This window comes from Somniosus microcephalus, unplaced genomic scaffold (genome assembly GCF_052327205.1).
Source record: "Somniosus microcephalus isolate GS21.2 unplaced genomic scaffold, FLI_Smic_1.0 unresolved_chr2, whole genome shotgun sequence".
NCBI lineage: Eukaryota > Metazoa > Chordata > Chondrichthyes > Squaliformes > Somniosidae > Somniosus > Somniosus microcephalus.
Window position 1 is genome coordinate 79,463,295 of NW_028225180.1, and position 27,584 is coordinate 79,490,878.

At 52.6% G+C, this 27,584-nt stretch overlaps 1 protein-coding gene across 4 annotated transcripts in view; it reads left to right on the forward strand.

Annotated features, from left to right (window-relative positions):
- Positions 1-7,232: 7,232 nt before the first annotated feature.
- The window catches only part of LOC147092863 (uncharacterized), a 48,728-nt gene continuing 28,376 nt past the window's right edge, over positions 7,233-27,584 (forward strand). For 2 of the 4 annotated variants that reach the window (XM_085976130.1, XM_085976132.1), the window contains exons 1-9: positions 7,233-7,553; positions 13,971-14,114; positions 15,171-15,305; positions 16,842-16,939; positions 20,082-20,259; positions 21,926-22,115; positions 23,427-23,492; positions 24,519-24,584; positions 27,033-27,098. In XM_085976130.1, the coding sequence (XP_085832256.1) occupies positions 13,974-14,114; positions 15,171-15,305; positions 16,842-16,939; positions 20,082-20,259; positions 21,926-22,115; positions 23,427-23,492; positions 24,519-24,584; positions 27,033-27,098 (940 nt within the window). In that variant the 5' untranslated portion in view covers positions 7,233-7,553; positions 13,971-13,973. The remainder of the gene's footprint in view (positions 7,554-13,970; positions 14,115-15,170; positions 15,306-16,841; positions 16,940-20,081; positions 20,260-21,925; positions 22,116-23,426; positions 23,493-24,518; positions 24,585-27,032; positions 27,099-27,584) is intronic. The other 2 variants (XM_085976131.1, XM_085976133.1) reach the window with 2 other exon arrangements.

The following is a 27,584-nucleotide window of genomic DNA, read 5'->3' on the forward strand; positions in this document are numbered from 1 at the left end:
ACAGTTACAGGTAAACCTCCTGTCAGCTTCATAACCCCAGTCCACTACAGTTACAGGTAAACCTCCTGTCAGCTTCATAACCCCAGTCCACTACAGTTACAGGTAAACCTCCTGTCAGCTTCATAACCCCAGTCCACTACAGTTACAGGTAAACCCTCCTGTCAGCTTCATAACCCCAGTCCACTACAGTTACAGGTAAACCCTCCTGTCAGCTTTGTAACCCCAGTCCACTACAGTTACAGGTAAACCCTCCTGTCAGCTTCGTAACCCCAGTCCACTAGAGTTACAGGTAAACCCCACTGTCAGCTTCATAACCCCAGTCCACTACAGTTACAGGTAAACCCTCCTGTCAGCTTCATAACCCCAGTCCACTACAGTTACAGGTAAACCCCCCTGTCAGCTTCATAACCCCAGTCCACTACAGTTACAGGTAAACCCCCCTGTCAGGTTCATAACCCCAGTCCACTACAGTTACAGGTTAAACCCCCCTGTCAGCTTCATAACCCCAGTCCACTACAGTTACAGGTAAACCCCCTGTCAGCTTCATAACCCCAGTCCACTACAGTTACAGGTAAACCCTCCTGTCAGCTTCATAACCCCAGTCCACTACAGCTACAGGTAAACCCTCCTGTCAGCTTCATAACCCCAGTCCACTACAGTTACAGGTAAACCCTCCTGTCAGCTTCATAACCCCAGTCCACTACAGTTACAGGTAAACCCTCCTGTCAGCTTCATAACCCCAGTCCGCTACAGTTACAGGTAAACCCCCCTGTCAGCTTCATAACCGCAGTCCACTACAGTTACAGGTAAACCCTCCTGTCAGCTTCATAACCCCAGTCCACTACGGTTACAGGTAAACCCTCCTGTCAGCTTCATAACCCCAGTCCACTACAGTTACAGGTAAACCCCACTGTCAGCTTCATAACCCCAGTCCACTACAGTTACAGGTAAACCCTCCTCTCAGCTTCATAACCCCAGTCCACTACAGTTACAGGTAAACCCTCCTGTCAGCTTCATAACCCCAGTCCACTACAGTTACAGGTTAAACCCTCCTCTCAGCTTCATAACCCCAGTCCACTACAGTTACAGGTAAACCCCACTGTCAGCTTCATAACCCCAGTCCACTACAGTTACAGGTAAACCCTCCTGTCAGCTTCATAACCCCAGTCCACTACAGTTACAGGTAAACCCCCCTGTCAGCTTCATAACCCCAGTCCACTACAGTTACAGGTAAACCCTCCTGTCAGCTTCATAACCCCAGTCCACTACAGTTACAGGTAAACCCTCCTGTCAGCTTCATAACCCCAGTCCACTACAGTTACAGGTAAACCCCACTGTCAGCTTCATAACCCCAGTCCACTACAGTTACAGGTTAAACCCCCCTGTCAGCTTCATAACCCCAGTCCACTACAGTTACAGGTAAACCCCACTGTCAGCTTCATAACCCCAGTCCACTACAGTTACAGGTAAACCCTGCCGTCAGCTTCATAACCCCAGTCCACTACAGTTACAGGTTAAACCCCCCCTGTCAGCTTCATAACCCCAGTCCACTACAGTTACAGGTTAAACCCCCCCTGTCAGCTTCATAACCCCAGTCCACTACAGTTACAGGTACACCCTCCTCTCAGCTTCATAACCCCAGTCCACTACAGTTACAGGTAAACCCCACTGTCAGCTTCATAACCCCAGTCCACTACAGTTACAGGTAAACCCTCCTGTCAGCTTCATAACCCCAGTCCACTACAGTTACAGGTAAACCCCCCTGTCAGCTTCATAACCCCAGTCCACTACAGTTACAGGTTAAACCCCCCTGTCAGCTTCATAACCCCAGTCCACTACAGTTACAGGTAAACCCCCCTGTCAGGTTCATAACCCCAGTCCACTACAGTTACAGGTTAAACCCCCCTGTCAGCTTCATAACCCCAGTCCACTACAGTTACAGGTAAACCCCCCAGTCCACTACAGTTACAGGTTAAACCATCCTGTCAGCTTCATAACCCCAGTCCACTACAGTTACAGGTAAACCCCCCTGTCAGCTTCATAACCCCAGTCCACTACAGTTACAGGTAAACCCTCCTGTCAGCTTCATAACCCCAGTCCACGGTTAAACCCCCCTGTCAGCTTCATAACCCCAGTCCACTACAGTTACAGGTTAAACCCCCCTGTCAGCTTCATAACCCCAGTCCACTACAGTTACAGGTAAACCCCCCTGTCAGCTTCATAACCCCAGTCCACTACAGTTACAGGTAAACCTCCTGTCAGCTTCATAACCCCAGTCCACTACAGTTACAGGTAAACCCTCCTGTCAGCTTCATAACCCCAGTCCACTACAGTTACAGGTAAACCCTCCTGTCAGCTTCATAACCCCAGTCCACTACAGTTACAGGTAAACCCTCCTGTCAGCTTCATAACCCCAGTCCACTACAGTTACAGGTAAACCCTCCTGTCAGCTTCATAACCCCAGTCCACTACAGTTACAGGTAAACCCCCCCCTGTCAGCTTCATAACCCCAGTCCACTACAGTTACAGGTAAACCCCCCTGTCAGCTTCATAACCCCAGTCCACTACAGTTACAGGTAAACCCCCCTGTCAGCTTCATAACGCCAGTCCACTACAGTTACAGGTAAACCCCCCTGTCAGCTTCATAACCCCAGTCCACTACAGTTACAGGTAAACCCTCCTGTCAGCTTCATAACCCCAGTCCACTACAGTTACAGGTAAACCCCCCAGTCCACTACAGTTACAGGTAAACCCTCCTGTCAGCTTCATAACCCCAGTCCACTACAGTTACAGGTAAACCCCCCTGTCAGCTTCATAACCCCAGTCCACTACAGTTACAGGTAAACCCCCCTGTCAGCTTCATAACCCCAGTCCACTACAGTTACAGGTAAACCCCCCTGTCAGCTTCATAACGCCAGTCCACTACAGTTACAGGTAAACCCCCCTGTCAGCTTCATAACCCCAGTCCACTACAGTTACAGGTAAACCTTCCTGTCAGCTTCATAACCCCAGTCCACTACAGTTACAGGTAAACCCCACTGTCAGCTTCATAACCCCAGTCCACTACAGTTACAGGTAAACCCTCCTGTCAGCTTCATAACCCCAGTCCACTACAGTTACAGGTAAACCCCCCTGTCAGCTTCATAACCCCAGTCCACTACAGTTACAGGTAAACCCCCCTGTCAGCTTCATAACCCCAGTCCACTACAGTTACAGGTAAACCCCCCTGTCAGCTTCATAACGCCAGTCCACTACAGTGACAGGTAAACCCCCCTGTCCGCTTCATAACCCCAGTCCACTACAGTTACAGGTAAACCTTCCTGTCAGCTTCATAACCCCAGTCCACTACAGTTACAGGTAAACCCCACTGTCAGCTTCATAACCCCAGTCCACTACAGTTACAGGTAAACCCTCCTCTCAGCTTCATAACCCCAGTCCACTACAGTTACAGGTAAACCCTCCTCTCAGCTTCATAACCCCAGTCCACTACAGTTACAGGTAAACCCTCCTCTCAGCTTCATAACCCCAGTCCACTACAGTTACAGGTAAACCCTCCTGTCAGCTTCATAACCCCAGTCCACTACAGTTACAGGTAAACCCTCCTGTCAGCTTCATAACCCCAGTCCACTACAGTTACAGGTAAACCCCACTGTCAGCTTCATAACCCCAGTCCACTACAGTTACAGGTAAACCCTGCCGTCAGCTTCATAACCCCAGTCCACTACAGTTACAGGTAAACCCTCCTGTCAGCTTCATAACCCCAGTCCACTACAGTTACAGGTAAACCTCCTGTCAGCTTCATAACCCCAGTCCACTACAGTTACAGGTAAACCCTCCTGTCAGCTTCATAACCCCAGTCCACTACAGTTACAGGTAAACCCTCCTGTCAGCTTCATAACCCCAGTCCACTACGGTTACAGGTAAACCCTCCTGTCAGCTTCATAACCCCAGTCCACTACAGTTACAGGTAAACCCCACTGTCAGCTTCATAACCCCAGTCCACTACAGTTACAGGTAAACCCTCCTCTCAGCTTCATAACCCCAGTCCACTACAGTTACAGGTAAACCCTCCTGTCAGCTTCATAACCCCAGTCCACTACAGTTACAGGTAAACCCTCCTGTCAGCTTCATAACCCCAGTCCACTACAGTTACAGGTAAACCTCCTGTCAGCTTCATAACCCCAGTCCACTACAGTTACAGGTAAACCCTCCTGTCAGCTTCATAACCCCAGTCCACTACAGTTACAGGTAAACCCTCCTGTCAGCTTCATAACCCCAGTCCACTACGGTTACAGGTAAACCCTCCTGTCAGCTTCATAACCCCAGTCCACTACAGTTACAGGTAAACCCCACTGTCAGCTTCATAACCCCAGTCCACTACAGTTACAGGTAAACCCTCCTCTCAGCTTCATAACCCCAGTCCACTACAGTTACAGGTAAACCCTCCTGTCAGCTTCATAACCCCAGTCCACTACAGTTACAGGTTAAACCCTCCTCTCAGCTTCATAACCCCAGTCCACTACAGTTACAGGTAAACCCCACTGTCAGCTTCATAACCCCAGTCCACTACAGTTACAGGTAAACCCTCCTGTCAGCTTCATAACCCCAGTCCACTACAGTTACAGGTAAACCCCCCTGTCAGCTTCATAACCCCAGTCCACTACAGTTACAGGTAAACCCTCCTGTCAGCTTCATAACCCCAGTCCACTACAGTTACAGGTAAACCCTCCTGTCAGCTTCATAACCCCAGTCCACTACAGTTACAGGTAAACCCCACTGTCAGCTTCATAACCCCAGTCCACTACAGTTACAGGTTAAACCCCCCTGTCAGCTTCATAACCCCAGTCCACTACAGTTACAGGTAAACCCCACTGTCAGCTTCATAACCCCAGTCCACTACAGTTACAGGTAAACCCTGCTGTCAGCTTCATAACCCCAGTCCACTACAGTTACAGGTTAAACCCCCCCTGTCAGCTTCATAACCCCAGTCCACTACAGTTACAGGTACACCCTCCTCTCAGCTTCATAACCCCAGTCCACTACAGTTACAGGTAAACCCCACTGTCAGCTTCATAACCCCAGTCCACTACAGTTACAGGTAAACCCTCCTGTCAGCTTCATAACCCCAGTCCACTACAGTTACAGGTAAACCCCCCTGTCAGCTTCATAACCCCAGTCCACTACAGTTACAGGTAAACCCTCCTGTCAGCTTCATAACCCCAGTCCACTACAGTTACAGGTAAACCCCCCTGTCAGGTTCATAACCCCAGTCCACTACAGTTACAGGTAAACCCCCCTGTCAGCTTCATAACCCCAGTCCACTACAGTTACAGGTAAACCCCCCTGTCAGCTTCATAACCCCAGTCCACTACAGTTACAGGTAAACCCCCCTGTCAGGTTCATAACCCCAGTCCACTACAGTTACAGGTTAAACCCCCCTGTCAGCTTCATAACCCCAGTCCACTACAGTTACAGGTAAACCCCCCAGTCCACTACAGTTACAGGTTAAACCATCCTGTCAGCTTCATAACCCCAGTCCACTACAGTTACAGGTAAACCCCCCTGTCAGCTTCATAACCCCAGTCCACTACAGTTACAGGTAAACCCTCCTGTCAGCTTCATAACCCCAGTCCACGGTTAAACCCCCCTGTCAGCTTCATAACCCCAGTCCACTACAGTTACAGGTTAAACCCCCCTGTCAGCTTCATAACCCCAGTCCACTACAGTTACAGGTAAACCCCCCTGTCAGCTTCATAACCCCAGTCCACTACAGTTACAGGTAAACCTCCTGTCAGCTTCATAACCCCAGTCCACTACAGTTACAGGTAAACCCTCCTGTCAGCTTCATAACCCCAGTCCACTACAGTTACAGGTAAACCCTCCTGTCAGCTTCATAACCCCAGTCCACTACAGTTACAGGTAAACCCTCCTGTCAGCTTCATAACCCCAGTCCACTACAGTTACAGGTAAACCCTCCTGTCAGCTTCATAACCCCAGTCCACTACAGTTACAGGTAAACCCCCCCCTGTCAGCTTCATAACCCCAGTCCACTACAGTTACAGGTAAACCCCCCTGTCAGCTTCATAACCCCAGTCCACTACAGTTACAGGTAAACCCCCCTGTCAGCTTCATAACGCCAGTCCACTACAGTTACAGGTAAACCCCCCTGTCAGCTTCATAACCCCAGTCCACTACAGTTACAGGTAAACCCTCCTGTCAGCTTCATAACCCCAGTCCACTACAGTTACAGGTAAACCCCCCAGTCCACTACAGTTACAGGTAAACCCTCCTGTCAGCTTCATAACCCCAGTCCACTACAGTTACAGGTAAACCCCCCTGTCAGCTTCATAACCCCAGTCCACTACAGTTACAGGTAAACCCCCCTGTCAGCTTCATAACCCCAGTCCACTACAGTTACAGGTAAACCCCCCTGTCAGCTTCATAACCCCAGTCCACTACAGTTACAGGTAAACCTTCCTGTCAGCTTCATAACCCCAGTCCACTACAGTTACAGGTAAACCCCCCTGTCAGCTTCATAACCCCAGTCCACTACAGTTACAGGTAAACCCCCCTGTCAGCTTCATAACCCCAGTCCACTACAGTTACAGGTAAACCTTCCTGTCAGCTTCATAACCCCAGTCCACTACAGTTACAGGTAAACCCCCCTGTCAGCTTCATAACCCCAGTCCACTACAGTTACAGGTAAACCTTCCTGTCAGCTTCATAACCCCAGTCCACTACAGTTACAGGTAAACCCCACTGTCAGCTTCATAACCCCAGTCCACTACAGTTACAGGTAAACCCTCCCTTCAGCTTCCAAACCAGACCCCCCTACAGTCTTTCTCTTCCCACCCACCCAACACAGACACGCAGACGCACTCATGCACACGCGCACGTACTCATGCACACGAACTCGCACTCGCGCGCACGCACTCATATACACGCACATGCACGCACTTGTGCAAGCACTCGTGCACGCACTCATACACACACGTGCACTGATACACACGCGCATGCACACATACGCACGCACTCATACATGCACTCGCTCACGCACTCGCACTGACGCGCACTCACGCACTCGCACTGAGTCACGCTGACGCACTCACGCACGCGCACTCACGCACTCGCACTGAGTCACGCTGACGCACTCACGCACGCGCACTCACGCACGCGCACTGAGTCACGCTGACGCACTCACGCACACGCACTCTCACACACACACACTCACACACACACACACACAATCTGGGGTCACTGCTCGATTGGGTCTGGACCACTGGTCCCTTTTCCCCGTCCCTTTACCGCAATGGCTGAGGGCAATTGTGTGACCCCACTACTGAGATCAGCAAACTCCGTCCACAGTGGGCATTGAACTGGGGACATTTTTCCCAGCCCCTCCCCTCCCCTCCTCCCACCCGCCCCACCGGAGATCCGCTCGTACCTGATTAATTTTCTGCCCTCTGATTGACAGGACAGACTGTGACTCAACTGATCATCTCTGTTCCTATCCCGTTGGCAATGTTTCTCTGCTCCGGAACGGAAGGGAAAAGGTAGGACGATCGCTGAGTCGATTATTTTGGGCTGACGGGGTTTGGTGTTTGCCCAGGAGCAGCTTCTAAACTGCTGAGGAGGCACGACAGGCGTCCACTTTCCGACAGCCCTGTCAGGGTTTTGGTTCTTCTAAACCCTTTAGATTATTGGGAGAGTCTCGACTCCCCCTACCTGCGAACGTCCACCCCTGCCTTGAGACCTCGGTAACACGCTCAGGGAATCATACAGCCTGTAGAAAGACAGACTCGCATTTCTCCAGCGCTTTTCACGACCACCGGACATCCCAAAGCGCTTTACAGCCAATGAGGTACTTTTTGAAGTGTGGTCACTGTTGTAATGTGGGAAACGCAGTAGCCAATTTGCGCACAGCAAGCTCCCACAAACAGCAATGTGATAATGACCAGATCATCTGTTTTAGTGAAGTTGGTTGAGGGATAAATATTGGCCCCAGGACACCGGGGAGAACTCCCCCTGCTCTTCTTCCAATAGTGCCATGGGATCTTTTACGTCCACCTGAGAGAGCAGACCGTGCCTCGGTTTAATGTCTCCTCTGAAAGACGGCACCTCTGACAGTGCAGCACTCCCTCAATACAGCCCTTCCGACAGTGCGGCGCTCCCTCAGTACTGCCCCTCCGACAGTGCGGCGCTCTCTCAGTACCGCCCCTCCGACAGTGCGGCGCTCCCTCAGTACCGCCCCTCCGACAGTGCGGCGCTCCCTCAGTACCACCCCTCCGACAGTGCGGCGCTCCCTCAGTACCGCCCCTCCGACAGTGCGGGCTCCCTCAGTACCGCCCCTCCGACAGTGCGGCGCTCCCTCAGTACCGCCCCTCCGACAGTGCGGCGCTCCCTCAGTACCGCCCCTCCGACAGTGCGGCGCTCCCTCAGTACCACCCCTCCGACAGTGCGGCGCTCCCTCAGTACCGCCCCTCCGACAGTGCGGGCTCCCTCAGTACCGCCCCTCCGACAGTGCGGCGCTCCCTCAGTACCGCCCCTCCGACAGTGCGGCGCTCTCTCAGTACCGCCCCTCCGACAGTGCGGCGCTCCCTCAGTACCGCCCCTCCGACAGTGCGGCGCTCCCTCAGTACCGCCCCTCCGACAGTGCGGCGCTCCCTCAGTACCGCCCCTCCGACAGTGCGGCGCTCCCTCAGTACCGCCCCTCCGACAGTGCGGCGCTCCCTCAGTACCGCCCCTCCGACAGTGCGGCGCTCCCTCAGTACCGCCCCTCCGACAGTGCGGCGCTCCCTCAGTACCGCCCCTCCGACAGTGCGGCGCTCCCTCAGTACCGCCCCTCCGACAGTGCGGCGCTCCCTCAGTACCGCCCCTCCGACAGTGCGGCGCTCCCTCAGTACCGCCCCTCCGACAGTGCGGCGCTCCCTCAGTACCGCCCCTCCGACAGTGCGGCGCTCCCTCAGTACCGCCCCTCCGACAGTGCGGCGCTCCCTCAGTACCGCCCCTCCGACAGTGCGGCGCTCCCTCAGTACCGCCCCTCCGACAGTGCGGCGCTCCCTCAGTACCGCCCCTCCGACAGTGCGGCGCTCCCTCAGTACCGCCCCTCCGACAGTGCGGCGCTCCCTCAGTACAGCCCCTCCGACAGTGCGGCGCTCCCTCAGTACCGCCCCTCCGACAGTGCGGCGCTCCCTCAGTACCGCCCCTCCGACAGTGCGGCGCTCCCTCAGTACCGCCCCTCCGACAGTGCGGCGCTCCCTCAGTACCGCCCCTCCGACAGTGCGGCGCTCCCTCAGTACCGCCCCTCCGACAGTGCGGCGCTCCCTCAGTACCGCCCCTCCGACAGTGCGGCGCTCCCTCAGTACCGCCCCTCCGACAGTGCGGCGCTCCCTCAGTACAGCCCCTCCGACAGTGCGGCGCTCCCTCAGTTCTGCCCCTCCGACAGTGCGGCGCTCCCTCAGTACCGCCCCTCCGACAGTGCGGCGCTCCCTCAGTTCTGCCCCTCCGACAGTGCGGCGCTCCCTCAGTACTGCCCCTCCAACAGTGCGGCGCTCCCTCAGTACTGGCACTGGGAGTGTCGGCCTGGATTTTTGTGCTCAAGTCTCTGGAGCGGGACTCGAACCCATGACCTTCTGACTCAGGATACCCACTGAGCCACGGCTGAGAAAAGTCTAGCGATCTCGGTCTTGAAAGCTCCAATTGATCCACAGCCTTTCGGGGGAGAGAGTTCCAAATGTCCACTACCCCTTGTGTGAAAAAGCACCAATTTCACTCCTGGAAGGCCTAGCTCTAATTTGAAGATTATACCCACTTGTTCTGGGTTTCCCCCTCCCCCTCCAGGGGATATAGTTTCTCAGTATCTACCCTATTGAATCCTTTTATCATTATATAAACACATCGATCAGATCGCCGCTCAACCTTCTAAACTGAAGGGAATACACGGCACGTTTATGCAGCCTGTCCTCGTATTTTAACCCTATTTAGCCCCGGTATCATTCTGGTGAATCTGCGCTACTCCCACTCCAAGGTCCATGTATTTTTCCTGAGGTGCGGTGCCCAGAACTGAACGCAGCGCTCCAGCCGGGGTCCGACCAAGGCTCGGTCCAACTGACCCATCACTTCCTCCCCACTGTATTCCAATGTCCTTGAAGTAAAGGCCAACATTCCCTTTTTTTTTTACCTTGTCCAAGCGAATACTCCAACAGTGATATCTATGTGATGTACTACAAATCTTGTGCCTGTGCGCACTTCCTATCAACCTTCTCCATTGTACATTCCGATGTAAACACGTCACACTGTAATGACACCCTCCCACCACTCGGGGGCGCTGGATCACCTAGTTTTGCATCTCAACTGCTCAGCAGAGAAACCCCTATGCTCCAACCAACTATGCTTTCCAAATTGTCCTAAGTATTATCGAAATGTTAGGTCCGAATGTACGACTTCAAAATGGGGACCGAATGACGCCCTTCCCGCCTCGTGTTTTGCGCCACGGAATATCGACGCGTCGTGGTTATATATTTACAGTTGAAAGTTGATCAAACTCCTCGGGTAGACAAAGTAAGAGTCGCAAACTAACGCTAAGCTATTTTATAGATGCATTTTACAAACGTCGCCCTTTTTATTCTTGTAATCTTATTTGACTGCGGCTACTGGCAATTCCACCTTGCGCTTTCCCATGAGGTTTCCAGTCAGCTCCGCCGTTAACTTAAGTGAACACACCCAATCACTTAAGCGCCCTCTCACCGGGTACTACTAAAATATTGGTATGCAGAGGGATTTGGGGGTCCTTGTACACGGATCACAGCAAGTTAACATGCAGGTACAGCAAGCAATTAGGAAGGCAAATGGTATGTTGGCCTTTATTACAAGGGGGTTGGAGTATAAGAGTAAAGAGCTCTTGCTGCAATTATATCTTCTCTTCTTAGGCAGTCCCTCGTACCCGAGGATGACTTGCTTCCACACTAATAATGAGTTCTCAGGTGACTGATGAGTCCAACGCGGGACCTACAGTCTCTGTACGATAGCAAAATACTGCAGGTGTTGGAAATCCGAAATAACAACAGAAAATGCTGGAAAAACTCAGCAGGTCAGGCAACATCCGTGGAGAGAAATTAGAGTTGACGTTTCGGGTTGGACCCTTCTTCAAAACTGGAAAGAAAAGAAACTAGATCGGAGGCAGGGCTGCGATCGGACAAAAGAATAAAAGAAACAAAAGAAGTAAAAGAGATTAGAAGCTAGACGAGATGGTCACAGGTGGGGCAGACGGTGGTTGAAGGGGCGGGTGGGTGGGGTGCTTGGGTTGACGGGCGCTCCTTGCGCTGTTTGCACTTGGCTTCCGCTTGCTCCCGGCGAAGAGACTCAAGGTGTTCGGCACCTTCCCGGATGCTTCTCCTCCACTTTATGCGGTCTTGGGCCAGGGATTCCCAGGTGTCGGTGGGGATGTTGCACTTTTTCAAGGAGGCTTTGAGTGTGTCCTTGAAGCATTTCCTCTGCCCACCTGGGGCTCTTGCCGTGCCGGAGCTCCGAGTAGAGGCGCTTGTTTTGGGAGTAATGTAATAGCAGAGCACTTGGAAAGCAGTGACTGGATCGAACAAAGTCAACATGGATTTACAAAAGGTAAATCATGCTTGACTAATCTACTGGAATTTTTTGAGGATGTAACTGATAAAATAGGTAAGGGAGAACCAGTGGATGTGGTGTATTTGGACTTTCAGAAGGCTTTCGATAAGGTCCCGCATAAGAGATTAGCGTGCAAAATTAAGGCACATGGGATTGGGGGCAAGGTATTGACTTGGATAGAGAACTGGTTGGCGGACAGGAAGCAAAGAGTTGGAATAAACGGGTCGTTTTCCGAGTGGCAGGCAGTGACTAGTGGGGTACCGCAAGGATCGGTCCTAGGACCCCAGCTGTTCACAATATATATTAATGATCTGGACGAGAGAATTGGATGTAATTATCTTCAAATTTGCAGATGACACAAAGCTGGGTGGGAGGGTATGCTGTGAGGAGGATGTCGTGAAACTCCAGTACGATTTGGACAGGTTGGGTGACTGGGCAGAAACATGGCAAATGCACTATAATGTGGATAAATGTGAGGTTATCCACTTTGGTGGCAAAAACAGGAAGGCAGATTATTATTTGAATGACAATAGATTGGGAGAAGGGGAAGTGCAAAGAGACCTGGGTGTTCTTGTGCACCAGTCGCTGAAGGTAAGCATGCAGGTGTAGCAGGCGGTTAAGAAGGCAAATGGTATGTTGGCCTTCGTAGCAAGAGGGTTCGAGTACAGGAACAAGGATGTCTTGCTGCAGTTGTACAGGGCCTTGGTGAGACCACACCTTGAGTATTGTGTGCAGTTTTGGTCGCCTTACCTGAGGAAGGACGTTCTTGCCATGGAGGGAGTGCAGCGAAGATTCACCAGGCTGATACCTGGGATGGCAGGAATGACGTATGAGGAGAGATTGGGTCGATTGGGCTTATACTCACTGGAGTTTAGAAGATTAAGAGGGGATCTCATCGAAACCTATAAAATTCTGTCAGGCCTGGACAGACTAGATGCAGGAAGGATGTTCCCGATGGTTGGGGAGTCCAGAACCAGGGGTCATAGTCTAAGGATAAGGGGTAAGCCATTTAGGACTGAAATGAGGAGGAATTTCTTCACCCAGAGAGTGGTGAACCTGTGGAATTCTCTGCCACAGAGGGCAGTGGAGGCCAGTTCATTAAATATAATCAAGAAAGAGTTGGATATATTTCTTAAGGCTAAAGGGATCAAGGGATATGGGGAGAAGGCAGGGACAGGGTACTGAATTTGGATGATCAGCCATGATCTCATTGAATGGCGGAGCAGGCTCGAGGGGCCGAATAGCCTACTCCTGCTCCTATCTTCTATGTTTCTATGAGTCTCGTATCGGGCATGCGGACGATGTGACCCGTCCATCGGAGCTGATCGAGCGTGGTCAAAGCTTCGATGCTGGGGATGTTGGCCTGAGCGCGAACACTGACGTCGGTGCGCCTTGGCTTTGGTGAGACCACACCTGGAGTACTGTGTCTCCTTACCTAAGGAAGGATATACTTGCCTTCGAGGCGGTGCAACGAAGGTTCACCAGACTGATTCCTGGGGCGACAGGGTTGTCCTATGAGGAGAGATTGAGTAGACTGGGCCGATACTCTCTGGAGTTTAGAAGAATGAGAGGTGATCTCATTGAAACATAAAATTCTGAGGGTCAATGCTGAGGGACTGTTCCCACTGGCTGGAGAGTCTAGAACTCGTGGGGGGGGTGGTGGAGGGGGGGAGGGAGGGGGGGCACAGTCTCAGGATAAGGGTTCGTCATTTATGACTGAGATGAGGAGAAGGCGCTTCACAGGAGTGTTATCAAACAAAATTTAACACCGAGCCACATAAGGAGCTGTCAGGACAGGACTTGGTCACAGAGGTAGGTTTTAAGGAGCATCTTCAAGGAAAAGGGAGGGTTGGAGAGGTTCAGGGAGGGAATTCCAGAACTTAGGGTCCAGGCAGCTGAAGGCACAGCCGCCAATGGTGGAGCGATGAAAATGAGGGGACGCGCAAGGGCCCAGAATTGGGGGAGCGCAGAGATCTCGGGGGTGGGGGCTATAAAGGTACTTGCCCTCTATATGATGCCTTCTTGGCCCCAGTCAGGAAGCGGTCCTGCTCCCTACTTGAAGGCGCGCAGAGAGTCAGCACGGACTGCGCCAGCGGGCATCACTTGGATTGTCCGTGACTGACACTCGGGTTCAAAAACAATTGCCTCCAGCATTTAACTGAACAGATCGCACCGTTCCGCGTTTCTTCCAGGTTGGCCTGGCTCCTCGCCTCGAACCTGCAGTTGGAGCGAGGTTAGGGAAAGCGGGTGGGGTGGGGTGGGGGGTGGTGAGGTCGGGTGGGGTGGGAGGGTGAGGGCGGACAAAGGAATTTTATTCTCACGTGGCGGCTCCTTCCCGTTTCCTCCAGGTTATGATGTACGGACAGCCGTACCAAATCTCCCTGTGGCTCCTGATGCCAGAGTCTCCCATCAATCAGAATCTGGGAATGTTCATGGTCCGGATGTCTTGTTACACGAAGATGGGAAGAGAAATCTCCAGTGTCTCCAGATCGGTGAGTGTTTTCAGCCAGGAGAACGTGGCATTTCTATAGCGTCTTTCACAACCTCAGGACGTCCCAAAGCACTTCACAGGCAATAAAGTACTTTTGAAGTGTGGTCACTGTTGTAATGTAGGAAACGCGGCAGCCAATTTGCGCACAGCAAGCTCCCACAATCAGCACTGGGATAATGACCAGATCATCTGTTTTTAGTGATGTTGGTTGAGGGATAAATATTGGCCCCAGGACACCGGGGAGAACTCCCCCCTGCTCTTCTTTCAATAGTATCTGTCATGGGGACTTTCGCGTCCACCCGAGAGGGCAGACAAGGTCTCAGTTTAACGCCTCGTCTGAAAGACAACGCCTCGTCTGAAAGACTGCCCCTCCGACAGTGCGGCGCTCCCTCAGTACCGCCCCTCCGACAGTGCGGCGCTCCCTCAGTACCGCCCCTCCGACAGTGCGGCGCTCCCTCAGTACCGCCCCTCCGACAGTGCGGCGCTCCCTCAGTACCGCCCCTCCGACAGTGCGGCGCTCCCTCAGTACCGCCCCTCCGACAGTGCGGCGCTCCCTCAGTACCGCCCCTCCGACAGTGCGGCGCTCCCTCAGTACCGCCCCTCCGACAGTGCGGCGCTCCCTCAGTACCGCCCCTCCGACAGTGCGGCGCTCCCTCAGTACCGCCCCTCCGACAGTGCGGCGCTCCCTCAGTACCGCCCCTCCGACAGTGCGGCGCTCCCTCAGTACCGCCCCTCCGACAGTGCGGCGCTCCCTCAGTACCGCCCCTCCGACAGTGCGGCGCTCCCTCAGTACCGCCCCTCCGACAGTGCGGCGCTCCCTCAGTACCGCCCTTCCAACAGTGCGGCGCTCCCTCAGTACTGGCACTGGGAGTGTCAGCCTGGATTATGTGCTCGAGTCTCTGGAGTGGGGCTCGAACCCACGACCTTGTGTACATCAAAACTACTGTGTGTGCGTGTGTGAGAGACCGTGTGACCATGTGTGTGACTGCCGTGTGTGAGAGACCGTGTGTGACCGCCTTGTGTACTGTGTAATCACCTTGTGTATTGTTCCCATCAGGCAATGTTACATTACAAATCCTGGTTGCTGCAGATACTGGACACACTGCTGTACGCCCCGCTTTTTGTTACAGGGATGGTGGAGCAGTCGCAGATTGTCGAGGTCGAGCTCTACTCTGACTATAAAGAGGACTCGGTAAGGAAAGGTGGCGAGGGAGCTGCTAGCTCTGCTCACACTCTGTGTGTGGTATGTGTGTGGACGCTCCGTGAGGTGAGGGTTGCCCTCGCTGCGGATTGGGCACTCAGTATCTGGATCCACTGTGCTGCTGAGCAGAGCACGGGTTAGATAAGATAGGCAGTCTGAGCACGACAGGACCACTTGATTCACTCCGTTCAGAGTCCACGGATGGTAATTCTGTCGGAGCCTCCACGCCCCTCCCCCCAGCACTGTCTTGCTTTAAGGGCAGCAAGCTCGTTCTCTGACCTCCGCTTGGAAAGACATCAAGCAGTGCTGTTCATATCTCTCAAACCCTCGATTTCCCTCCCCTCACACCCCCTCAACATGTGTCGATCCAGCTCCTCATTGAAAGGTGCAGATTTGCGCACAGCAAGTTCCCACAAACAGTAATGAGATCAATGACTAGCTCATCTGTTTTGGTTGGTTGGTTGAGGGATAAATATTGGCCCAGGACACCGGGGAGAACTCCCCCTGCTCTTCTTCCAATAGTGGCTGTGGGATCTTTCACGTCCACCTGAGAGGGCAGACGGGGCCTCGGTTTAACTTCACCTCCGAAAGACGGCCCCTCCGACAGTGCGGCGCTCCCTCAGTACTGCCCCTCCGATGGTGCGGCGCTCCCTCGGTACCGCCCCTCCGACAGTGCGGCGCTCCCTCGGTACTGCCCCTCCGACAGTGCGACACTCCCTCAGTATTGCCCCTCCGATGGTGCGGCGCTCCCTCAGTACCGCCCCTCCGACAGTGCGGCGCTCCCTCAGTATTGCCCCTCCGGCAGTGCGGCGTTCCCTCAGTACCGCCCCTCCGACAGTGTGGCGCTCCCTCAGTACCGCCCCTCCGACAGTGCGGCGCTCCCTCAGTACCGCCTCTCCGACAGTGCGGCGTTCCCTCAGTACTGCCTCTCCGATAGTGCGGCGCTCCCTCAGTACTGCCTCTCCGACAGTGCGGCGCTCCCTCAGTACTGCCTCTCCAACAGTGCGGCGCTCCCTCAGTACTGCCCCTCCGACAGTGCGGCGCTCCCTCAGTACTGCCTCTCCGACAGTGCGGCGCTCCCTCAGTACTGCCTCTCCGACTGTGCGGCGCTCCCTCAGTACTGCCCCTCCGACAGTGCGGCTCTCCCTCAGTACTGCCCCTCCGATAGTGCGGCGCTCCCTCAGTACCGCCCCTCCGACAGTGCGGCGCTCCCTCAGTACCGCCCCTCCGACAGTGCGGCGCTCCCTCAGTACCGCCCCTTCGACAGTGCGGCGCTCCCTCAGTACTGCCCCTCCGACAGTGCGGCGTTCCCTCAGTACTGCCCCTCCGACAGTGCGGCGCTCCCTCAGCACTGCCCCTCCGACAGTGCGGCGCTCCCTCAGCACTGCACTGGGAGTGTCGGCCTGAATTTTGTGCTCAAGTCTCTGGAGTGGGACTCGAACCCACAACCTTCTGACTCCGAGGCTGACACCCGATGAGCATTGCGCCCGAGCGGAAGGGTCTGACTGTCCATTTTTCTCTGCACAGTACACGCCGACAATCGGGACCGTGATTGAGATCCAGACTAAACGCATCGAGATCTACAAGGCGCAGCTACAGATCCGTGCCCACTTCACAGGAATAAGGTAAAGCGCTGCCTGCTGCGGGTTGGTTTGCTCTGCTCGCCGCAGCAGGCCTGGGTGATTAGGGGCCAGCGCAGCACTGCAGGTTGACGGGAAGGCCTCAGGCAGGGAGGGTGAGCAGGTTTCCCCAGCACTGTGAGTGGTGGGGCCTGTGCAAGTGTTAACTGTAGCCAGGTGGGCCTCAACCTCCCCGCCGTCTGCTTATAGGGGCGCCACCCAACTCTCGTAGTGAGAGGGTTCGAGTACAGGAACAAGGATGTCTTGCTGCAGTTGTACAGGGCCTTGGTGAGACCACACCTTGAGTATTGTGTGCAGTTTTGGTCGCCTTATCTGAGGAAGGATGTTCTTGCCATGGAGGGAGTGCAGCGAAGATTCACCAGACTGATACCTGGGATGGCAGGAATGACGTATGAGGAGAGATTGGGTCGATTGGGCTTAGACTCGCTGGAGTTAAGAATGAGAGGAGATCTCATTGAAACTTATAAAATTCTAACAGGACTAGACGGACTAGATGCAGGAAAGATGTTCCTGATGGCGGGGGAGTCCAGAACCAGGGGTCACAGTCTAAGGATAAGGGGTAAGCCATTTAGGACTGAGATGAGGGGGAATTTCTTCACCCAGAGAGTGGTGAACCTGTGGAATTCTCTACCACAGAAGGCAGTTGAGGCCAATTCATTAAATATATTCAAGAAGGAGTTAGATATATTTCTTAAGGCTAAAGGGATCAAGGGATATGGAGAGAAAGCAGGGACAGGGTACTGAGTTTGGGTGATCAGCCATGATCTCATTGAATGGCGGAGCAGGCTCGAGGGGCCGAATGGCCTACTCCTGCTCCTATCTTCCATGTTTCTCTCTCCCCCCCTCCCCCACCGGTTGTCTGTCGGATTCCACATCTCACACAGTTTCCGCCGTTTTGAAATCAATTTGGCACCTCACGACAGTGACGCACATTCAGGGAATACCTCGGAAGCAAAGGCTGCCATTCAACCGCTGACCGCTGCCCTACGTAGGAGAGCTCCCTGACTGACTCTCCCACCAAGGAAGTCCGTTCAACCCTACGTACACAAGTCAGTCGACACTGGCACCCCCTTAGTTAATTAGCCCCACGCTCTTCTGCGACGGAGCGGTGTTTATCAGAGGTTGCAGTACAAAGTGAGCCACTGTGCAATGGCACCCACCCCCAATGGGTCACTTGACACAGGTAAGTAAACCCCCCATGGACCCCCGACAGCAGCAAGTTCCATCCCCTGTTCGTGCCAAGTTGACGGATCTCAGGCCAGGGTGGGCAAGAGGGTGGACGTTAGCCTCGGCTATGCTACCACGGGGGCCATCGCAGCTGAGCTCGAACCCACCCTTGGCTGCTTTGCAGCAAGAATCGCTGGTTGGGGGGTGGGGGGCGGGGGGGGAGGTCCCTGGTGGATTTTTTCCACTTTGGTGCCCTGTGGTTGGGGGGGGGTGGTGTTGGGGTTTGAAGGATCAGGAATAGTGGGCAAACACACAGAGAGGGCAGGATAGATAGAGCTGAGAATCGTTGTGTATATACTTGCCATGGCAATCCCATCAAGAACAGTTATCCAGTGCTGTGTCTGTGTACGCATACTTACGTTGAGTAAGGACATCATTGGGTCCAACTGTGATACCTCCTATAGTGCAATTGCCTGACATTCCTTGCTGTCCTAAATCGCACGCGAACCCCGCCTCCTCCCCAAGTGTAAGATTCCACATTATCTCTAACAAGAACATAAGAACTAGGAGTATACCATTCGGCCCCTCGAGCCTGCTCCGCTATTCAATAAGATCATGGCTGGTCTTCAACCTCAACTCCACTTTCCCGCCCCACACCCGCCGATCTGCCGCAGATCTCCCTACAGTGACTCTCTCTCTACAATGTGCACGTCCAGATCTCGGCCAAGGGACCCCTTTGGGCTCTGCCGTGGCGCCTCACGCGGGCGAATAGCCCATTGACGTCCTTCCGGCTCACGAGCGCGGATGAGGTACCGCGAGGGCGGATGGTACTCCAGTGAGAGTCGGAGCCTCCAGGAGCCCGGGGATGGGGGGGTGGGGAAAGGAGGCTAATTTAAAGGATTATCTTGTAGCGCAGGTGACGGCAGCAGCCATTTTGTGCACAGCAAGATCACACGACTAACAAATGAGATTTGTGACCGGTTACTCTGCTTTTTTATTGGAGTTTAAATCGGTGGAAGGATAAGTGTGGGCACTGGGGAACTTCTCTCCCCCCCCCCCCCCCACCCCGTTCTTCGAACGGTGGTGTGGTAGCTTTAGCGTCAGCTCGAGAGGGTAGACGGGTTTGCTCCGCAACAGTGGGCTGGTGCCTGAGCTACGGCATCGCGCAGGCTATGGCGACAGGCTCGGCATCGCTGCCTCACGGTACGGCACAGTGCCAGCTAGCCGTCGGCACAGCCTTGTCTCCTCCGTTGGTCAATTACGCTCCCGGGCCGGGAGCGACCAGTCAGCCAGAGTCCCTGCTCCTGGATGGCTTTGCCCCCAGTTGAATACCCTCCCGACACTGGCAGCTGAAGATTGGGCTGTTAGAGAGGGGTAGCGGAGGAGACCACCTGCTGCCTGGAGAACCCGCAGCCCAGCGGGAAGGGAGGAACCGAAAATAAGGACATGACTTGCATTGCTGAAAGCATTCTCTATCCGCGCCCCCCTATTCTTGCTCCTTCTCCGCCCCCTCCCTCCTCGCCCTCCTCGCCCTCTCCCCCCCCCTCGCCCTCTCCGCCCCCCCTCGCCCTCTCCGCCCCCCCCTCGCCCTCTCCGCCCCCCCTCGCCCTCCCCGCTCGCCCTCTCCGCCCCCCCCCTCGCCCTCTCCGCCCCACCCCTCGCCCTCTCCGCCCCCCCCTCGCCCTCTCCGCCCCCCCCCCTCGCCCTCTCCGCCCCCCCCTCGCCCTCTCCGCCCCCCCCTCGCCCTCTCCGCCAACCCCCCTCGCCCTCTCCGCCCCCCCCCTCGCCCTCTCCGCCTCGCCCCTCTTCCGCCCCCCCCCTCGCCCTCTCCGCCTTGCGCTCCTTCTCCCCCCCACCCCCAAATCCTCTGGCCTCACTCTCTCTCTGTCCACCTGCTTACCTCCCCCCCACCTCTCTGCTCACTCTGTCTCTACCCCCCTTTTCTCCTTCTCTCCCGCAGGTACCTCCTGTACAGCTTCCCAGTGACGTCGGCAGTTATCGGAGTGGCCACAAACTTCACCTTCCTTTGTGTCATCGTGCTCGTCAGCTACCTGCAGTGGATCTGGGGCGGGTTCTGGCCCCCGCCGAGGACAGCGGGTCAAGCTGAGGCTGAGCAGAGTTTGAGGGACCAGTCCCTGGTGAGTAAGCTCAGGTGTAGGGGGAGGGAAGGAGGGGGGCGGGCGCGCAGGTCAGTGAGCGAGTGTCCAGCCATTCCTGATAATGGGGTTAAGCAAAGTGATCGATGGATTATTCAAATGCAGGGCTGTACGATTCCACAGGGGCCCCCGAGTGGCCCGCTCTTCACGTGTGAGCGGCGGCTATTCGACCCTGGAAGGAATCACATTGCTGTCCAGCTTGAAAGTGAGCCCGATATCCACAGGCTCCATTCCAAGTTGGCGTTGCTGGACAGCAATTGGGAATCCTGCTGATTTCCCTACCAGGTGGGGAGGGGGGGGGGGCACCGAAGTCTTTCGCAGCCCCGGGCGGCCAAGGTCAACTTCCCAAGAGCTGAACCCTGGGGGGCCTCCGGATCCACCTGGCTCAGTGCCATTCTGGCAGTGCATCTAGCCACTGAGCCATCAAAGAGGCAGGGGGACTTGCTAATGAGCGTTTAGTCGCTCAGCACCAAGGTACCCCATTACAGCCCGTGAACCAGATCCAGCCCCCTTCCCCCCCCCATCACCGACAACACCTCAGCCCGATTTCCCCTTCTATGTCGCACCAGCAGCTTTGGCCGAGGCTGTTCTTAACGCAGTTTTTAAATCCTCATCCTTGATTTCAAATCCCTCCGCGGCCCTCGCCCCCCCCCCCCCCCCCTATCTCTGTAACCTCCTCCAGCCCCACAACCCCCTCCGAGATCTCTGCGCTCCTCCATTTTTGTCCTCTTGAGCATCCCCCGATTTTAATCGCTCCACCATTGGCGGCCGTGCCTTCAGCCACCTGGGCCCTGAGCTCTGGAATTCCCTCCCTCAACTTCTCCGCCTCTCTTGCCTCCTTTAAGACGCTCCCTAAAACCTCTTTGGTCACCTGTCGTATTACCGCCTCATGCGGCTCGCTGTCAAATTTAGTTTGATAATCGCTCCTGTGAAGCGCCTTGGGACATTTTACTGCGTTAAAGGCGCTAAATAAATGTAAGGTGTTGTTGAGTGTGGCTGGATAAACCCGAGTCAGAACGCTGAGATCTGTTGTTATCAGTGACTGGAGATACGTGGGAATTACCCAGTCATGGATTGAAAGGCTACATGGGGGGCCGTCGACATTCTGTGGTGCCAACCTGTACAGCCCAGGGAGATACAAGGCTTGGCCACGGCTGCCATTCGGGACGACAGTCAGGGTCCCCACCCCCGCCATGTAACTGGGAACAGGTCTATCATTCCGATATCCGTCTTCCCCACCCCCACCCCCCCAACCAACCCCTCTCCTGAATGGGTTAATTCCCTCACTGAGGTACAAGTCCCAGAATCCCGCCCACCTTCACGCAGTGGAAGGCTATTCGACCACGTAGGGCGATTCCTAACCCCCCCCCCCCCCCCCCCACTCGTCTGCTCCTGTGATTGGCAGCCTCTGTGATCAGTCAATCCCGGGATCTCCCTTTTACTGTTTTGGTCAGAGGCGGATGCTTTACCTCAAGACCACTGGTTGAGAATTGGGGGTTGTGGGGGGCAACGACGGTTGCACATTTGCGAGATGGCGGAACCTTGCCTCCGCCCCCGCCAATCACCGCGAGAAGGTTTCCCGGAAATACTTTTCCTCCTGTGCAGTTAAACTGTTTCTTTCTCTCTTTCTCTCGCTCTCTCTCCTCAGACACAGTCCATAGGGTATCCGTCACAACAAAGTGAGCGGCGACGCCCCAACGCTTCGCACAACACGACGCCCTACTACATGTACTCCAGCACCCCGAACCGCTCCAACGCTTCCGTGCAGCACCAGGCGCCCGTGCAGTTTGCTAACCATTTGCAGCAGAGTTCGGACAACATCAATTCAGACCTTTCCGGTAAATAGTCACCTTGCTTCGCTTTTGTCTTCAAAAGATTCCGGTGATTGAAAGGCTTTTCATTGAAATCACCAAATGTTGCCATCAAACACTCCCAGGGCAGGTACAGCACGGGTTAGATACAGAGTAAAGCTCCCTCTACACTGTCCCATCAAACACTCCCAGGGCAGGTACAGCACGGGTTAGATACAGAGTAAAGCTCCCTCTACACTGTCCCATCAAACACTCCCAGGGCAGGTACAGCACGGGTTAGATACAGAGTAAAGCTCCCTCTACGTTGTCCCATCAAACACTCCCAGGGCAGGTACAGCGCGGGTTAGATACAGAGTAAAGCTCCCTCTACGTTGTCCCATCAAACACTCCCAGGGCAGGTACAGCACGGGTTAGATACAGAGTAAAGCTCCCTCCACACTGCCCCATCAAACACTCCCAGGGCAGGTACAGCACTGGTTAGATACAGAGTAAAACACTCTGTGCTTTACCAGAACCTCAGAACCCTTACTGCTCCACTGTGACATTTTTCCACTTCTCACACCAGCCAAAATTACCGCTGATGTTGACTCAAAGTACCTCATAGTGTGAAGTACTTTAAGATGTTCAATTATGAAAATACACTGTGGACATGAGTGTTTCTCCCCCTTGCCCTGAGATTCATGGGCTGACAGGATGACACCATCAGCGAAGGGCCAGAGGCTCTGAGGAACTTCTCTAATTTGGATTATGCTTTATCTGTTAAATGATCAGGCTGTCTCTCGACCTTTCTTCAGCACCACCTCCCAAACCTGCGACCTCTACCACCTAGAAGGATAAGGGCAGCAGGCACATGGGAACACTCTCACCTCCATGTTCCCCTCCGAGTCACTCACCACCCTGACTTGGAAATATAGAATCATAGAATGGTTACAGCACAGAAGACAGCCATTTGGCCCATCGAGCCCGTGCCGGCTCTCTCCAAGAGCACTTCAGCGAGTCCCACTCCCCCCACCCTTTCCCCGTAGCCTAGCCAATCTCTTTCCTATATCGGTCGCTCCTTCATCGTCACCGGGTCAAAATCCTGGAACTCCCTCCCTAACAGCGCTGTGGGAGCACCTTCACCGCACAGACTGCAGCGGTTCAAGAAGGCGGCTCACCACCACCTTCTCAAGGGGCAGTTAGGGATGGGCAATAAACGCCCACATCCCGGGAATAAAAAAAAAAATTCCCCTAGGACTTGTCCATCTGGCCAAAGCAATGAGCACACCTCCCAGGTGTCTGAACAAGGTTCAAAAGGTACGAGTTGCAATCATCTGAATACTGCTCATATTCTTTCAGACTTGTCGTGGGCCCTCTCTGGATTAACAGGACAAACCTCTGTACAGTCTGAACACTCTTCAATAGGTACGGTTTCTAGTCAGCTAAATATTGCCCTGGTCTAGATGGATTGCATTCGCACATATTAAAAGTTAGGTAATAGATAGCAGTGACACTATTACATGTATATTTTTTTTAATTCGTTCCTGGGCTGTGGCCTGTCCAGCATTTATTGCCCTTTCCTAATGGTCCTTGAGACGGTGGTGGTGAGCCACCTTCTTGAACCACTGCTGTCCTATAAACATTCATTATTCCTGTATTTAAATAGGGAGAGGGAACAAGTCCAGGGAACGTGTAGACCAGTTAGCTTAACATAGGTGGTAGGAAAGATAATGGAATCTTTTCTCCAAGGTGTAATAGAAAAAAAATCTAGAAACTGAAACTATAAGAGTAGTCAACACAGATTTCAAAAGGGAAGGTCATGCTTGACCAACCTTATTCAGTTCTCGGAAGAAATAACAAAGAGTAGACAAGGGTAATGCAGTAGATGTTATTTATTTGGATTATCAAAAGGCCTTCGATAAGGCACTGCATAGTAGACTCATGACTACGGTCAGAGCGTGTGGAGTCAGGGGACAGGTAGCAGAATGGATAGCAAGCTGGTGACAAAACAGAAAAGAGAGAGTCGGGGTTCAGGGTAGCTACTCGGACTGGCAAAAGGTGGGTAGTGGTGTTCCACAAGGATCGGTGCTGGGACCACTGTTGTTCGCCATTTACATAAATGATTTGGACTCGGGAATCAGAAGTACAAATTCAAAATTTGCGTATGACACTAAATTGGAGGGGTGGGGAGGTAGTTAATACTGAGCAGGACTGCGACAAAATACAAGACGGCATTAATAAACGTGCAGAATGGGCGTGTAACTAGCAAATAAATTTCAGTATAGATAAGTGTGAGGTGGTGCATTTTGGCAGGATGAATAAGGAGGCCTCCTTGGAAAATCAGGGTCTAAATGGGGTAGAGGAGCAAATGGATCTAGCGGTACAGTTACACAAAGCACTAAAAGTAGTGGTACAGGTTCCAATCATCTAAATATTGCCCATATTTTTCAGGCCAGTCGGTCGAAAGCACTCGAGGAAGGGAGCAAAGCTCCGTATTGCCTGAACATACTTCAAAAGGTACGGTTTCCAGTTATCTAAATACAGTATTGCATATAAAAACCTTGTTCCGGATGGATTGGGATTAAGAGAATTTAGGTAATAGATAGCAGAGACACTATTGCATATATATTAAAATTCATTAGAAAAAGGAATAGTGCCAGAGGACTGGTGGACAGCTCATGTGATTCCTACATTTAAGAAGGGAGATAGAATATGGCCAGGGAACTATAGACCAGTTAGCTTAACGTCGGTGGTAGGAAAGATAATACAGGAAACTTTGTGATATCCGGCACCGACGGGACCGGCGTGTTGCCGATCTATCAAAACTGCCGGACATACAAAGTTAATGTTGAAGCATACGGAGGTTTTCATCTCCGTATCTGACAACAAACACTGTTGCTTAGCAACAGCTTCTAAAGAGTCGGCTGCAGCTGCAAGCGTCTCTAGCTGAAGCTGTTGCTATAGCTACAGACCTTGCAGAGCCTGACTGGGGAAAAAAAAAGAACGAGAACTAAAAAAAACTTACAGAAAACGGCTCCTGATTTTTGCCGTTAGATCGAGTATTCCGGACATACAACCTCCGGATAAACCAAAGTTTCCTATAGTAGAATCCTTACTCAAAGTTGTAAGAGAAAAACATCTAGAAACCGAAAAATATTATGAAGATTAGTCGGCACAGATTTCAAAAGGGAAGGTCATGCTTGACCCACCTTATTCAATTCTTTGAAGAAGTAACAGAAAGAATAGACAAGGGTAATGTAGTAGATGTAATATAGTTGGATTATCAAAAGGCCTTCGATAATTTAATGCATAGTAGACTCGTGACTAAGGTCAGAGCATGCGGCGCCTGGGCGTAAGTAGCAGAATGGATAGCAAGCTGGCTACAAAAAGAAAACAGAGTAGGCGTTCAAGGTCATAGATACATAGATAGGAGCAGGAGCAGGCCATTCGGCCCCTCGAGCCTGTTCCGCCACTTAATGAGATCATGGCTGATCATCCAAATTCAGTACCCTATCCCTACTTTCTCCCCATATCCCTTGATCCCTTTAGCCTTAAGAAATATATCCAACTCCTTCTTGAATATATACTCAGACTGGCGGAAGGTGGGAAGAGGTGTTCCGCAAGGATCGGTGCTGGGACCACTGTTGTTCACCATTTACATAAACGATTTGGACTCGAGAATCAGAAGTACAATTTCAAAATTTGCGGAGGACACTAAATTGTGGATTATGGTTAATACTGAGGAAGAATACAAGATAGCATTAATAAACTTACAGAATGGGTGTGTAATTGGCAAATAAATTTCAACATAGATAAGTGTGAGGTGGTGCATTTCGGTAGGGAGAATAAGGAGGCCACATACTGCTTGGAAAATAAGAGTCTAAATGGGGTAGAGGAGCCGAGGGACCTGGGAGTACAGGTACACAGATCACTAAAAGTAACGACGCAGGTTAATGCCCTATAAAAAGCAAACAAAACACTGGGGTTCATTTCTAGAGGGATAGAATTGAAAAGCAGAGAAGTGATGCTAACTTGTATCGAACCTTCGTTGGATCACAGTAGGAGAACTGTGAACAGCTCTGGTCTCCCTATTGTAAGGATATATGCAACAAAGATGTTTCCACTTGTGGGGGAGACCAGAACTAGGGGCCATCAATATAAGATCGTCACTAATAAATCCAATCGGGAATTCAGGAGAAACTTCTTTACCCAAAAAAGTGGGGAGAATGTGGAACTCGCTGCCACAGGGAGTGGTTGAGGCGAATAGTATAGATGCGTTTAAGGGGAAGCTGGATAAACACGAGGGAGAAAGGAACAGAAGGATATGCTGACGGGGTGAGATGAAGTAGGGATAAGAGGCAATATTCCCCCTAATTTTTTAATTGGGTGTGCGGCCCAGTCACAGTTTCACGCTGCTTAAAGGGAACATTGGGTCGTGGTATTTTTTTATTTTTTATTAATTCCCGGGATGTGGGCGTTGCTGGCAAGGCCGGCATTTATTGCCCATCCCTAATTGCCCTCGAAGGTGGTGGTGAGCCGCCATTTCAGAGTAAACCACATTGCTGTGGGTCTGGAGTCACACACCGGCCAGACCGGGTAAGGGCGGCAGATTTCCTTCCCTGAAGGACATTAGTGAACCGGATGGGTTTTTACGACAAAACGGTAGTTTCGTGGTCACCATTACTGATGCTAGCTTTTTATTCCAGATTTATTTAATTGAATTTAAATTCCCCGTGGTGGGATTTGAACTTGTGTCTCCGGATCTTTAGTCCAGGCCTCTGGGTTACTGGTCCAGTAACATAACCACTATACTACCGTACCTGGTGGCTCACATGACGCGTAAACACTGGTATGGAGCAGTTGGGCCGAATGGCCTGTTTCTGTGCTGTACTTTCTATGTCATTGGACACCATTGGAGTAACCGAATTGGGTTCCAATCATCGAAATATTGCCCATATCTTTCAGATCAGTCGATGGACGTCACTGGAGGAAGCGAGCACAGCTCCTTAAAGTCTGAACATCCTTCACAAGGTACGATTTCCAGTTATCTAAATATTGCTCATTAAAAAACCCTGGTCCGGATGGATTCCACCTGCAGAGATTAGAAGAAGTTAGGTAATAGATAGCAGAGGCACTATTACATACATATAAAAATTAATTAGAAAAGGGAATAGTGCCAGAGGACTGGCGGACAGCTAACATGATTCCTATATTTAAAAAGGATATAGAATATGTCCAGGGAACTATAGACCAGTTAGCTTAATATCAGTGGTAGGAAAGAAAATGGAATCTTTACTCAAAGTTGTAAGAGAAAAATATCTAGAAACTGAAAATATAATGAAGATTAGTCGGCACGGATTTCAAAAGGGAATGTCATGCCTGACCCACCTTATTCAATTCTTTGAAGAAGTAACAAAAAGAATAGACAAGGGTAATGTAGTAGATGTAATATATTTGGATTTTCAAAAGGCCTTCGATAAGTTAATGCACAGTAGACTTGTGACTAAGGCCAGAGCA